The sequence below is a fragment of the Mustela lutreola genome, chromosome 2 (genome assembly GCF_030435805.1).
Source record: "Mustela lutreola isolate mMusLut2 chromosome 2, mMusLut2.pri, whole genome shotgun sequence".
NCBI classification, from domain to species: Eukaryota; Metazoa; Chordata; class Mammalia; order Carnivora; family Mustelidae; genus Mustela; species Mustela lutreola.
Window position 1 is genome coordinate 149016387 of NC_081291.1, and position 14067 is coordinate 149030453.

The window sequence follows — 14067 nt, forward strand, 5'->3', positions numbered from 1 at the left end:
CCCCGCCCCGCCCCCCCCCGCGCCGCCGCCGCCCGCTGCCGCCGCCGCCGCTGCGCCTGCTGCTCCTCGCCGTCCCCGCTGCAGTGCGAAGGGCTCGAAGATGGCCGGTTGGCAGAGCTACGTGGATAACCTGATGTGCGATGGCTGCTGCCAGGAGGCCGCCATTGTCGGCTACTGCGACGCCAAATACGTCTGGGCAGCCACGGCCGGGGGCGTCTTCCAGAGCATTACGGTGAGGACCGGGGCGGTCCGGGTTCCCCTTCTCGTCCCCGGACTCGAGCGGGGCCGGCCGGCTGTGGGCACAGGAGGGCCGCGCCGGCAGGTGTGGTAGGCAGCTGGCGCCGAGGATGCGGCTGCGGGGCGGACCGGGAGGCTGAGGCCCGGGGACGCCCCCTCGCCCGGGGCTGCGCTGACCCGGCGGGGGCGGCGGCCTGGCTGCCTGGCTCCCTGGCTGCCACGGCGGCCCCCGGCGTTCCCAGTGCCTGTCCGTGAGACGGGGGGAGGGGGCGCGGGCGCACCGGCTTGGGGGGGGGGCGGGTTTTTTTTTCCCCTCTTCGCAAGGCTCTCGCTGGTCTCCTGCAAACCCTGAGGTTTGCTTTGCACGTCCTGGGGTGGAAGCGGGGGCTGGAGGGGCCGGGCGGGTGTGCGCGGGCCCGGGTGTGGGGGGTCCTCCGGCGGCCGGGCTGCCCCTCGATTCCGCGGACAGCGCGCCGCCCGCGCCACGGGCTGTGGGAGGCGGCGGCTGCCCGGCCCCCGGATCCTCGCAGCGACTTTGCGTAGGTTTGAGGGTGTCCAGGCCTTTGGGGCTTGAGAGAAATGTACGCCGACAACGTAGGTGGATTCGTGAATCTCGACTTCAGCTCTGGCTCCATAGGTTTTTTTTTTTTTTTTTTTTAATTCTCCAAGATGGCGAACTGCCATTGATTTCTCTCCTCCTCCTATGGAGAGTCATCGATATACCGTTATCCCCAATTACGCAACATAGCTCTAAAAAAGGGGGTGCTTTTATAGGGCTTACAGTAATCTGTGAAAGCCGAAGGGACACTTCACTTCTCCAAGTCCCTCCCTCTTTAGTGAAGATAGTAAAGAAACTAATGCAGATTTATGCTTTACAGTGCCTGATTTTCTTGTGACTTAATGGTTTTGACTTGGTTGCCACATGTTTGGGGGATAATTGTTACTAATCCTCCAGTGCTGCTGTATTGTTTTGCCTCTTTCTGCACATGGCTCTTTTTGGATTGTGACGATTGTGTCAAATACAGGGCCCCACGCTCCTCTCCCATCAAATACCAGAATTCAGGCCCCCTATCATGAGTGCTACTAATTATTCTGTACTACTTAACATGACTTAAGATCTAACTGTAGAACTCAGTCCTTGATACCGGTACTTTAAGATCTCCTTTAATCGCAGTGGAGTACAGTTATTATAGAGAATTGGCATCTGTCTGGCGATCAACTTTTTTCCTGCAGTCCTCTTGTCTTTGTGTGTGAGTTCCCGCTGTCTGGCTGGGAAGATTGCGGGAGTGTGCTTGGAAATGGCTGGGGCCTGCTATGACTCTGCAGTTCTGATGGGGGCGACGCCTTCCTTCTTATTCAGGGAATGTTAGAATGCACGTTTTCTCCTTTCCGGTTCTGGTGACTACCTCAGTTTCTTTCCTGGTCTCCCTCCATTTTCTCCGGTTTTTTTTTTTGTTTGTTTGTTTTGTTTTTGTTTGTTTGTTTGTTTTTACCGTTGCCTACTGCAGTGCTACCAGCTGAATCCTCTTTGCATTTGTCCAGAAAGAAAACTGGTTACTGAGGTGGGAGGGGAAGGGAAGTTGGAGAGGAAAAAGAGAGTGGCTAGGGAAGTAGAGGAGGGAGATGCGAATTTGGGAATGTGTTGAGGGCTAGGGTTTGAAGTTCATACTGTGAGGGATATTTCAGGCTATTGAAAGCAGAGTAGAAGTGAACAGGTCTGTTAAGCCTGGGCATTATTTCAGGAGACTTTAAAGCAACTTTAAATTAAGTTTGATGTAGCAGAACTGTAATGTGACTGGACGTGACAGACAAGCAGTTGTTAGAAGAGTTTATAGGTGAATCTTTACCATCACATAAGCACTTCAGGTACCACTCGACTTGTAACAGTTTATAAATAATCTGTTAAGTTTACAGTTTAGTGCAACTTCATAGATTCTTTGCACAGACTGGTCTTTAGTTAGTACATAGTTAAATGTGAAATGAAGTGATAAAAAACATGTAGTCATACAGGATTAAGTAATTCTTTAGAAAAAACAAACTTGATTTTATGTTAGTGAAATGTGGATGTCTTCTAATACAATACAATACAAACGGCACACTGTTTCCACTTATATGGAGGCATGGAAAGAATTACAACTTCATGTTTTTTTTCCTTTCTTTCTTTTTTTTTTTTTTTTTGGTGGGGGCAGCCAGTAGAAATAGATATGATTGTAGGAAAAGACCGGGAAGGTTTCTTTACCAACGGTTTGACTCTTGGCGCAAAGAAGTGCTCGGTGATCAGAGATAGCCTATACGTCGATGGTGACTGCACAATGGACATCCGGACAAAGAGTCAAGGTGGGGAGCCAACATACAACGTTGCTGTCGGCAGAGCTGGTAGAGGTGAGCAGAGTACTCTCTTGGTTAAAAGTTGCACGCTACATTACAACTTATTAAGCAATTTCCTTAACATTTTGAATTAAAGTGTTAGTCCATAATGGCTATTAAGGTGGTTTTTGTGAACTGCCCAGCACTGAAGGGAGGCACTGCTTTGCTTGAGATTTACCAACTCGATAGCAGCGGCATACACAACCTAGTCTCTAAGATCCTGACTTTACTCAAAGACAGAATATTCACATGTTATTCACATATATTAAGTCATTCATACCGTTTGGTTACTTTAGTCCTTTTGAGTCTTTTGCCTTTGCATCTCTTCCCTGCGTTTTAATTATTACTGCTCAGCATAAAAAAAGAAGAATTAACATTCACTCATTTTTCTATTAGAAATATTGTTGGGGAAGAGAGAAATAATTAGAATAAGGTTTTGTAATAAGCCACCTGTTCATTGAAATATTTTCAAAGACTAAGTTTGTGTTTGATTTAGATTTGAAAACTAGGAAATATTTCATGTATATGGTTCTGGTATTTCCTGATTATTTTCAACATACCAGAATTCTTACTACACTTAGTAAGTCTCACTGCTTTTTTATAAAAAACTTCCAAGATTAAGGTTTATTATAATATCTAATTGCTTTACAAATACACTGAAATGTATTTGTAAATATTTTGTAAATTAAGAGGGCTGTGTGGCCTCAGATAGCAGACTTGCCACAGCTGATTTTAAGACCAGATCTACTATGTGAATGGATTTGAAGCCTCTCCTAGCAGTAATTTACTGACGTGATTCTAAGAACTCCTTGTGATTATCCTGAAGGTTACTCTTATTCTGATATGAGTTATGCTTATGAGTATTTTTCTTTAGGAAAATTAGATAATTGAAATAGAGACATATCTCTAAACATTACCTAAGTTCAGATAAATCTGTTCAAAAGAAGTATTAACCATGTGACAAAACTAGAAGAACATTTCTATACTAAAGGGCACCACTGACATCTAGTGGTAGCAAGTATAAAATTAGCCATGCACAAGTATTTTGTGGCTGGACCTCTGAATTGCATCATAGAAGAACCTATTGTTGGAGACAGTAATCCTGTTTCAGGATTTCAGATTCAAAAATAAAGCACAGCGAGGATATCAATAAGCACAAGCCTTAAGTACTTTTTATTTGGCCTTTTCTGAATGGCACTGAAAATGCTCTTTACAATTTGGTCTTGGTTTTCCTCTGGAATTAATAGACACATTGAGTCTCACTGGGAAGACTTTTTAATAGTTTGTATTTAATCAAGCCTATTAAATTTGGGGAGAATTCTGTAAGTATTCATTTAGTTTTTAAGTTTATATTTTGGGGAGTAGTCTAATAATTTGTCATTTGTTTTGCCCTAGAAGAAAATGATCGTACTTCTTTTTTCCTAGCTTGTATAAAGATATTTTATGCAGTGCTGCAGGTGCACTGATTGGGCTTCCAGGATGCAGTTTATAGTGTTTTCAGCATATTTCTAGTTTGGAAGTTCTCTTTTTGGAGACCTGGTTGACTTCAGTGCTTGACAGTTCACGGAAAACTAACTTAATGTTAACTTATTAATCAGGGTTCTGTCTGCTAAAACTTATGTGACTTTCTTGATTAACACTTCTTTTGAAACACTTTTCTTCTTTCTCTTTCAGTCTTGGTCTTTGTAATGGGAAAAGAAGGGGTCCATGGAGGCGGATTGAATAAGAAGGCATACTCAATGGCAAAATACTTGAGAGACTCTGGGTTCTAGCTGCTAGGCAGACTGTTAAGTATTAGGGGAAAATTGCTCTTAAACTTTCCTAGCTGTAAGCTTGAGTCTTAATTCTGGAAATTTTATTAGCAATGCAGGGTGATGGGGTATGAACCTGTGTCTCCTTTGTATCCCTCTGTTGGTGGGGAAAGGTGTCTTTCTTTCTGCCCTCCCCCCCCTTAAATAATTCTGTTCACTTTTGTTTTGTTTCCCTGTGTACTCCAGCATTGGTTATAGTCATGGGAAAGGAAGGTGTCCACGGAGGCACACTTAACAAGAAAGCATATGAACTCGCTTTATACCTGAGGAGGTCTGATGTGTAAGCAGCCTCTCCCCATCTACCTAGCAACTGTCTTCATCACCACCCCAATTACGGTCACAGTGCTACCAGACTATAGGTGGTAGCTAATTTTTCTTTACCTATTTTCTAATGTCATGATTCCTGTTTGCCCAATGGATCATTTGTATGTTAACCACTGTATGTAACCAACCCTTATCTGGCAACATAATTGCAGCACAATAATGATTTGCATGATACCTTGAAATTTGGGGGGAGGGGGCATGCCAAGTTGGGCATCACTTTGTCTTAGCAATTAATGGGATATTGATAACTAAAATAAGTTAATATTAAGCAAGGTGCCGGTTGTACAATCTCTAATTTGATCAATGTCTTTTGAGCACTTTGAGCATTTACTTAGCTCATTTAGTCTTCCTTTTGTAGCGCATGGTTGGGAGGAAAAAGTGCATGCATCTTTCCTTCACTCCTCTTTTCCCACCCTTTCCCTTTGCACATAGGTATTTGGTTTGCTTCCATCTTCGACGCAGTGCCTGGTTTATTTAACCAAGTAATAATCCCTTTTGTTGACGAGCTATTGAGAGCTGCAGTAGTTTGCTTTCAGTATTGTTATGTTGCACTTGAGTAGAGACAGGCCTTCTGTCTGTAGGATATGTGAAGAGTGCAACTGCAAAACGAGAGCAAAAGGCACTTCCTCCCATGACCTTACAGTAACCATAACAGATCGAATCCCCAGGGACATTCCATCATTGCAATAGCTCAGATTTGTGTTCCTGTCTTTTTCTTTGCACACCAGCTCTACTCTTTAGTAAAATTGTAAAAGGCTGCCATTATGGACATTAGGTATCCCAACATAACCATCTGGAGTGTGTCCAGTTTGTTCTTCATAGGACCAATTTTTATTTGCAGCTTGAGTTTTTATATGAAGTTGCATTATTGTGGACTTGGCTGTCTTGTGATGAATTTTTTTCATATGTGTTCTGTGCCATACTATTGTTAAAATGAACTGTTGCTATTGTGAGATGGATTTTAACTGACCTATTAAAGGTTTCTTTCGAATGGCACTACTTTAGGGACATTCTAGTAATTTGCTTCTATTGTTTGGGCCTTGTGGATAATGTACAGATTTAAAAACAAATCTTGTTGCTGATTTGTCCATTTCTTTCCCTGCACTTTGTTACATCTGGGATACAGTCTAACTCATCTGATTTAATATGCATTTAAAAAAATGCCATAACTATTAAACACCTTGTTTACAGACAGATGAAATAAATTTATTCCAACCAAATACTCTAGACTCCTGTGTTTATGTAAATTGCTGTCATTGTTACAATTGAATTTTGACACATTGGGATATACAGAATAGGCCAGACTCCGTAGCAAGCATAAAATCTTAAAATTGAGCTCATGGCCTATTCCATATCCTGTAGGATTTATTATAAATAAAATGAGTGCCTGGGAATTTCTTTTTCATGGGCATTTATCTTTTTTAAAAAGGCTTTAAAAATCATTTTGGGCTCATCTTTGGGTTTGTGAGAGGAAAACTGACTTACCCACTAGAAATTAAGTATTCTCTCTTGTTTTTGGTCTCTAGCTGTGAAATCTAGTGAGCAGTAAGGAACCCAATACCAAGAAGGGTTTCTGCATTGTGGTTTCTTCTGTGTTGAACTGTCATATGACTTCTTTAGATTTGGAAGCTGTATTGGCATGCTGCAGTCAACCAACTGGGACTTTCACAGAAGAGAAGATGTTCCTTAGGCAGCGTGTAAGAAAACTGGGATATTCCTGGAGTTTCTGACACTGGAGTGACCTATTAGCTTTGACTACATAGTAGTCAAGTTTAATTCCAGAGGTTATAAGGTTTCTGGGATGTATTCACCTTTAGCGAATGTTTAATACTCTTTATGAACTGTGAGACAGAAGCTTGGAGCAGGAATGCTCAAAAGTTGGTGGTGGGTCTAAGCAAAACTGGAGAGCTGGTTATAACGCAGATTCTGGGCTCTGGATTTTCACCCTAGAGATGGGATTCCATAAGCTCCAGAAGTCCCTTTAGAAATAATTGGCAGGTCAGTCTGGTTCACTTTTAAGGGGTCTATATATGCTACCGTTTAAGAAATAGTGGGTTAGGGAATGGGAATCTCCACCTTATTAAACTGTACTGTGCATAACTGAAATTTTTTGACAGTGTTGTCAGGGATTAGTTCTCAGTACATACAAGGATGTAAAAATATGGAAGGTTAGGAATTTGGGGCTACTTTGGTAGTTGGACATAACCTTTGAAATAAACTTCAACTTCTTGACCTGTTAAGAACCCAGTTACAAACAAAAGGTTAGTCAAATGAAAATTTGGTGTTTGGGTTGATGATTTGAGACTTTACAGTAATAATATACATGCATGCTTTAGCTGTAAAGAACTGTTAGGGTAACTGATTAGAAACCACTGACCAGGAAGTCAGCTACAGTCTTCTGCTTTACCAGCTAACGAAAGGACTAGAAAGCAGTGACCAAACTTGTGAAGCCCTTAAGGAACCTATAAAGTGAAAAGGATGTGTGTTTGGGGGTATGGGTAGGGGAGTAGAAGATGTAGGGGGCAACTATAACACTAGTGTTTAATGAAATAATGAAACTAGCCCTTGGCCCCCTACCCACAAAAAACACTTAGGAAAATAATATGTAGGTAACTGTTTTATACTTAGTTCTAGGAATTTAAGCTGAGTAAATGGGGCTAAATACATTGTATACTTAAATGCCATCACATCACATCACTTAAAATACCTCAACTTGGGAAACTGTAAGATTTGACTTTGAGGGTTATGGGTTGAATGAATTATTGTATGTCCAGAGAATAAAAATAGTCCTTGAATAACGTGAGAAAATGCTCACCAACAAACGTTAAATAACAGATTGCATACAGTATAAATCCATAGAGTGTATAATATATACATGTATTTTACACATAGGTGTTTCTGAAGGCAAAATATCAAGATAAATTCATCTCTGGGGTAAGTTCCCATGTGACTACTTTAATATCAGAAAAGTTTTAAATTAGGAAAGAATTTCTTAATGAAAATTAGATTTTAATTTTAATGTCCTATTTAAAAAGCTGTATAGTTATACCACGAAGAAATAAGAGATTTCAACTGACTCTATCCACACACACACACACACCAGTATATATATATACACATACATATATATATATACACACTGTTTTCTTTTTTTTTTTAAATCCAACTAAAATTAGCAGTTTGGAGTTTAAAAGAAGGTGGTGGGGGGGTAATTTTGCCTCAGAAAAACGTCTAATACTTAAAAGGAACCCATGTCCTTTATCTGATTTATAGATTGATGACTGAGGGGATACAACATTTACTACATGTTATAGTGACCTTTAACTTTGCCCTTTTAAAAAAATTGTTTTAGGTATGGTGTTTATTTAACAACTATAAAAAGCTATTACCGTATATTTATGTGGCTGGTACTGAGTGTCCTCATACCCTCCCTTAGGTTAAATGAAATTGTACAGATGACCACCCAGGTTTGCAAAAGTTAGGGTGTGTAAGTACATCCAATTCCAGAGTCTGTTTCCCTACCATAGTAAACTGATGATCTGTTTCTCAGGCCTCTGTGTGATTTTTCAAAGGAGGTTGGGGGAGGGAACAACTTATCAGGCAGTGGATATTGAATTCAACCTTTTATTTTCCTAAGTGGAAATAACTTTTTTTTCTTTTGATGGATTATAAGATTTTTTTTTCAGAAAGTAAAACTTCCTCAGTATTGTTAACATTTCTTTTAAAAATACATTTTTCTCTTTTTATAACAGAAGACAACTATATATCATGTACTTAACTATTCTCTAATGTGCTTTTGTTGACTAAAAATTCCCATGTCAATATAGCTCTGTCTAGATACTTTGTTCTTTAAAGGCTGTATAGAGGTCTACTATAAGGATGTACTATAATTACAGCAGGGTACCACTATGTACATTATTGCTGGGATTTTGGCTGCAGTGTTAACTTTAGAGAGATTACCTAATTGGTTGTGAGCAGTCAGTTACCTTGTATAAAATTCTAAGGTTGTGGTTTTATCTGACCTACATTACCTTAATTACACCTTTACAGCATTGTGCATATAAATGAAACTAATCTGGGTAATTGTACAGTAGAACAAAATTTTGCCAGTTCTTAAAGTGGGAAACGTGTTTATTAACATTCAAACTCCCTTCATACAATGCCATATAAAAATTCTCAGCATTTTGATTATACATAAGTCTATATTTTCTACATAGTTATGTTTAATTTAGCTTTTCATAATACATTGTTTACATCATTAGTTCTGTTAAACATAGCAGTTATTTTCAAATCCAATACTTGAACAATTTGCTCTGTACATAGTTGAGCAGGGCTAATTAGCATAAGATGCTTTTTGTTAAGAGGTATATGATCTGAGTATTAATAGTTGCTGAAGTTTGGTATTTTTATACAGCATTTTCTTTTTGCTTTGATCATAACACAAAACCCTTAAGGATATTGAAATTCAGTAAGTAAAGTCCAGAGACATTTACTTTAGCTGATGAATCAAATTCATACATAACACTATAGTATTTAAAACTTTGAGGAAAAAAGAAGCCTATAAAATCTGCACTAGTACAGACCCTTCCTATCAGGATAAGACTGCTTGGGAATAGAAAGGAAAAAGAGCTTTGAGTTTCTTTGTGGTGCTAATACAAGGAAAAATGCTAAATTGTCACTTCTCCTGAGTGATGGCAATTTAGGAAAATATCAGAACAAATATATTCCAAACTCAATAACTCTAGGTAAACTTTATGCAAATGGGAGTTGGCTTAGCTCATGCTAGGTGGCCACAGCACTCACCTTGTATGTAAAACACGAAACATTTTCATACTGGGATCTAGGTCTTAATTGCGAGCTATACTGAGGAATTTTTAAAAATATTTTGGCTATATTTCATTCCAGAAGAAGGGTTGATTTGATGCTCGAGCACCAGCCTATGACTAGTTACCAGTGAAATGAAGTACACTCCTGCAGATAAATGCCAGATCAGAAAAAACCTGTTTCAGTAATCTGATTAAACTGTAGAATACTAAAAAATAAGTTATCTCTACAGGAATCTCTGAAGGGAGCAAAAAAATCAAATTGTATACCTAAATAAACATTTATTAGGAAATAACCAATCACCCTCTCTGAAGGTCAAACAGTATTTGCTATGTTGTAATCCCGTTCACCATTAGGCTGCAGTTGAACTACAACACTATGTGCATTAATTTCGTTTTCTGCATCACTACTGTCGGTATCTTCATTGTCATCTTCTTCATAGTCTGAAGATTCTGTCATGTTCTGATGTGAGCGGGATTCCGACAAAGCCCCAAATGACTGGGTGCTGACAGAAGCCAAAGGTCTAAGTAAAGGGGTATGTTCTGACACTTCATTTTCTTCTTGACTACTGTCTGTGTCAGAGTCTGAATCGCCTTGAGAAGGAACAACTTTTTGCTTGCAGACGGGACAGGTTTTTTTGGTTTTAGTTAGCCAGGGATCTACACACTTGCAGTGGTAAGCTGTTAAAGCAAAATACACATCTTTTAGATAGCATACTGTGGTTGAGAATATTACATTATTTATTTCTTGCCATGTTTATTCCTGTTCTATATGTATCGTACAGGGACAAGAAAAGTTCATAAGTTTTTATAAATATACCTCCATCCTTTAATGACACCACTAATTACTACAAGACCTGGCTCACAGTATGCTAATAACTATTTTGTCTCCTTCTCTAATATTGAGCCTACATATCAATTATATATAAATTCAAAACAGTATGTAATTATTCATACCATGGGAACAAGGAAGGATTCTGAGCTTGTCTCCGTCTTCATATTCATCCAAACAAATGGCACATACATCATACTCATCTCCTGTGACAATAGTAAATAAAATTAATTAAAAGATGTACAAAAGTGTTCTTTCCAGCTCTAAGGTCTTCCTCAGTCGATTATTTTAAATGTCTTTTGATTGATCTAACTGTAAATGATACTTTTTTCTTATTCTCTGTCAGATCAGGGAGCTGCTTTAAGTTCAGGAACCTGAAGTTTTAAATAATAAACCTTTTACCTAAAATAAGAAATTAAAAGTAGATGTCAAATTTCTTTAAGTTTACAAAAGAATTTTATTAATCATAACTGGAGTTGTGTTTTACATGACTATTCGTATGCTAGTATTGAAATATTTTGTGCCAAAGATGACAAAATTTCACTATTTAGATTTCTTTAAAGTCTCAGTAATTTTTAAAGTAAAAATGGAAACATTAGGATATACTCAAATTTTTTTTTGTTATTGGAGAAACATTTGGAATAAGACCTCTACGAGGCTTCAAAATCTTCATTCCAACATTTACTAGCTCTGTGGTGCTTTAGCAGACTACTTAGCCTTTGTCATCCAGTTTTGGTATCTGTAAGAAGATTCTCTACACTTTACAGGTTTGTGAGTAAATAAAGGGCCAGGCACAGAGATGGTCACTAAATGGTGTTTATTAATATTGCCTTCTTAATTTACTGTTGAATTTACCACCTTAAGTTGAGGTAATGGTGGCAGTGACCACTGTGACTGCTTTCAATTCAGTGTTTTCCATTAAATGTATAGATTAGGTAAAAACTTAAAAATCTCAGGGAACAAAGGACAATTCATTGCCTGTCCCACACACAGGGTAACAACACCTTGGAAGGCAGGTCAGAAATAGTCTGGATTTCTGATATGAATAGAATGAGAGTTCAATCCAAACAATCCCTTTACCATCCTTTAGTCATTTAAAATAGCACATTCAGGAAGAGTCCCCCAAAAAAAGCTTTCATGAAAATTACTTTTTGTTCAGTGTTTTGAATTTGGTTATTACAGTACTGAGTATCAAATCATTCTATAGCAGATAGAAGCTGCGAATTTAGAGCCTTGTGTGTGGAATTTGTTGAGACTGATAATATGCATCTAAAACTATTCAAGACTAAAGGACTCCAATATATCTGCAATTATCTGTAATTATACAGTTGGTCCATTTACATCGACTTTGAGGACAGTTTTAATAAGCAAATCAGTCATCACTGATTTCTCTTACAAATCAAACTTTAAAATGTTATGACTTTGTAAAAGTGCCCACTAAACACACATTGTTACCAACGGAGGAGGTAATCTGTTGGATAAAGGCCCCGGCCGTCTTCAAAGGGACAGTTCTGAGGCACATGTTTCCTCAGTGGGGCTCTGGAGGATAGAGAACCTGGGGGATAGAGACCCAGCTGTCCACAATAATCAGCTCAGTAAGATACACTTCGTTTTTTCATTCCCTGTCTCACTTTCCCCACTCCCTCCCTCTTGCTTCCGGAGATTATTTCCCAAAGAAACCACTTGCATCTCTGTCCTTGGCTTTGTTCTTGGAAATTCAAACTTAAGGTTTAAGCATTGGATTTTTAGTAATTTCATACTGCTTTCCTGTTGGAATTACTTAGATCTTCAGCAAAGAGCAGTATGTTATGATCTTCTACTTGTATTTTACTCCCATTTGTGAGTCCTCAGGTGCATCATTTTTAAAAATAAAGACAAGTGCAAAACATGCATCATACACTGCATAAAATCTAAAGGAAATTCAGCTACTGAGAAAACTATCATTGGAAACAGCTATTACAGAAGCTAAACTGCAGAGTTAAAAGTATCAGGTTAAATTCTAACAGTATTAAGTATATTCTTAAGGCTATCATTGTACCTGTAAAAATTATTTGTGCCAAACTTAACGGATTTTGTATAAGTGCACTGACATTTATTTGACCATCTCACTGACCTAAAATGAGTAACTTCCTGTAGCCATTTTTAGCCAATACTTCTTACAAATGACTTTTACAATATAATTTGTGTTAATTCAGTTGACACCAATGATTTTAAATTTAAAGTGAAATATCTCATGATTTATTTCCTTATAAAATGGTACACATTTTTCAGGGAAAAAAATGATAGAGTTAATGTAACTGAACAGGAACAGACTGGTCCAGAGCTGTGCCAGAAAGCTCTAAGCATCATTTTATGAAGGTAGGAAGGTTATCCTTATTTCTCTAGGTGGGCCTGGTATAATCACAAGAGTCCTAAAAAGTACAAGAGGGAGGCAGGAAAGCTCAGAGTCAGAGGGGAATATGACTATGGATGACTGGTCAGGGAGATAGAGTGTGACTGGCTTTGAAGATGAGGGGAAGCTAAGTTAAAAGCCAAAGACTGGTGGCCTCTAGAAGCTGGAAAAGGCAAGGAAGTGGATTCTCCCCTAGAGCCTCCAGAAAAGAAGACAGCCCTGATGACATCTTGATTTTAGCCCAGTGAGACCTATGTCAGACTTCTAACCTACAGAGCTGTAAGTTAAATGTGTTGTTCGAAGCCACTAAGTTTGTAGTAATTTGTTACCACAGCAATAGGAAATTAATACAGGTAATACTGGGGTTAGTCCTAAAAAGTCCTAAATGTGTAGACTCGATGCTTCACAGTCCCTGATCTTTCTTTTATAAGATGATGGGTCAAGATTCAAAGGTACAGTTTGTGATTGTGGACTAGACTGGAACTTAGTGCTTTGTAGAGAATTTAACCCCCCAGCCTTGGACTTGTGATGAAATGGTAAAGCATATGTTAGAATGTTGGGGATTTTCATCCTGATCATTTTATTGATTAGCTTTGCAAGACACATCTCCATGTGTAGTATTCTCAATGGGAAAACAAAGATATTAACATATCTGTATCTTAGGATTGTGGATTAAAAGAAATAACACAAGTTGAATACATAGTGTTTGGTGCAAACTGGCTGGAAAGGAATACTGACTTAAGACACGGTACACTAAAGGCTGGGGGAGGAGCCTGCTCTCTAACATCCCCACGTGCTGCTGTCACATCAGAGGAACTGTACGCTTACAAAGAGTCAGTGGCAATGGTCACCGAATCTGTTTGTATTACACAGGGTAATTATGTAATTTAATTAAATATTCAGCAGTTCTTGATCTGTGAGTGTAAAAAACTGGTTTTATTTGATAGCTAGGTTGACTGTATTAAGAAAGAACACTTAATAAAAGCTAGTTGCTCCCCCAGCCTCTCTCCAGCCAAAATGAGAATACATGAAGTACAGGTGAGATTGAACAAATTTATGTTTATAAAAGCAAGAGTGAAAGCAGAATCCAATTTTTGTCCCATTTAAAAATGCCTAAAACTAAAAATGGTAGGAAATGCATCATGTACCATAACAACTTGGAAGTCCAGTCAGTGGATTCATACTCAGGATCATTGTCCAACATCAAATAACTATTGAGCGCTTAAAGGTAAATTTAAGGCATTTATCTTTATGGTTTACAACTTGAGCAGATTTTTAAAA

At 38.7% G+C, this 14067-nt stretch overlaps 2 protein-coding genes across 11 annotated transcripts in view; one reads left to right on the forward strand and one right to left on the reverse strand.

The window, feature by feature from the left end:
* On the forward strand, positions 1 to 7673 carry PFN2 (profilin 2). Of its 3 annotated transcripts, none has more exons than XM_059163792.1 (3): positions 1 to 232; positions 2427 to 2619; positions 7632 to 7673. In XM_059163792.1, the coding sequence occupies exons 1-3, from the start codon at positions 101 to 103 to the stop codon at positions 7658 to 7660; spliced, it is 354 nt and encodes a 117-aa protein (XP_059019775.1). In that variant the 5' UTR covers positions 1 to 100; the 3' UTR covers positions 7661 to 7673. The 3 variants fall into 3 exon arrangements, with proteins under 3 accessions (XP_059019775.1, XP_059019773.1, XP_059019774.1); XM_059163790.1 differs by lacking the exon at positions 7632 to 7673 and adding an exon at positions 4279 to 5959 and having other exon boundaries at positions 3 to 232; XM_059163791.1 differs by lacking the exon at positions 7632 to 7673 and adding an exon at positions 4602 to 5959 and having other exon boundaries at positions 3 to 232.
* A 1176-nt stretch (positions 7674 to 8849) lies between these two features.
* The window catches only part of RNF13 (ring finger protein 13), a 193778-nt gene continuing 188560 nt past the window's right edge, over positions 8850 to 14067 (reverse strand). For all 8 annotated transcript variants that reach the window (XM_059163783.1, XM_059163782.1, XM_059163785.1 and 5 more), the window contains 2 exons: positions 10520 to 10600; positions 8850 to 10243 (listed from right to left, as the gene is read on the reverse strand). In XM_059163783.1, the coding sequence (XP_059019766.1) occupies positions 9879 to 10243; positions 10520 to 10600 (446 nt within the window). In that variant the 3' untranslated portion in view covers positions 8850 to 9878. The remainder of the gene's footprint in view (positions 10244 to 10519; positions 10601 to 14067) is intronic.

Coding starts and splice junctions, on each gene's coding strand:
- PFN2 (XM_059163790.1), top strand. CDS start 101: ATGGCCGGTTGGCAGAGCTACGTGGATAACCTGATGTGCGATGGCTGC. Junction 233..2,426: donor GCGTCTTCCAGAGCATTACG/GTGAGGACCGGG, acceptor TGGTGGGGGCAG/CCAGTAGAAATAGATATGAT. Junction 2,620..4,278: donor TGTCGGCAGAGCTGGTAGAG/GTGAGCAGAGTA, acceptor TTTCTCTTTCAG/TCTTGGTCTTTGTAATGGGA.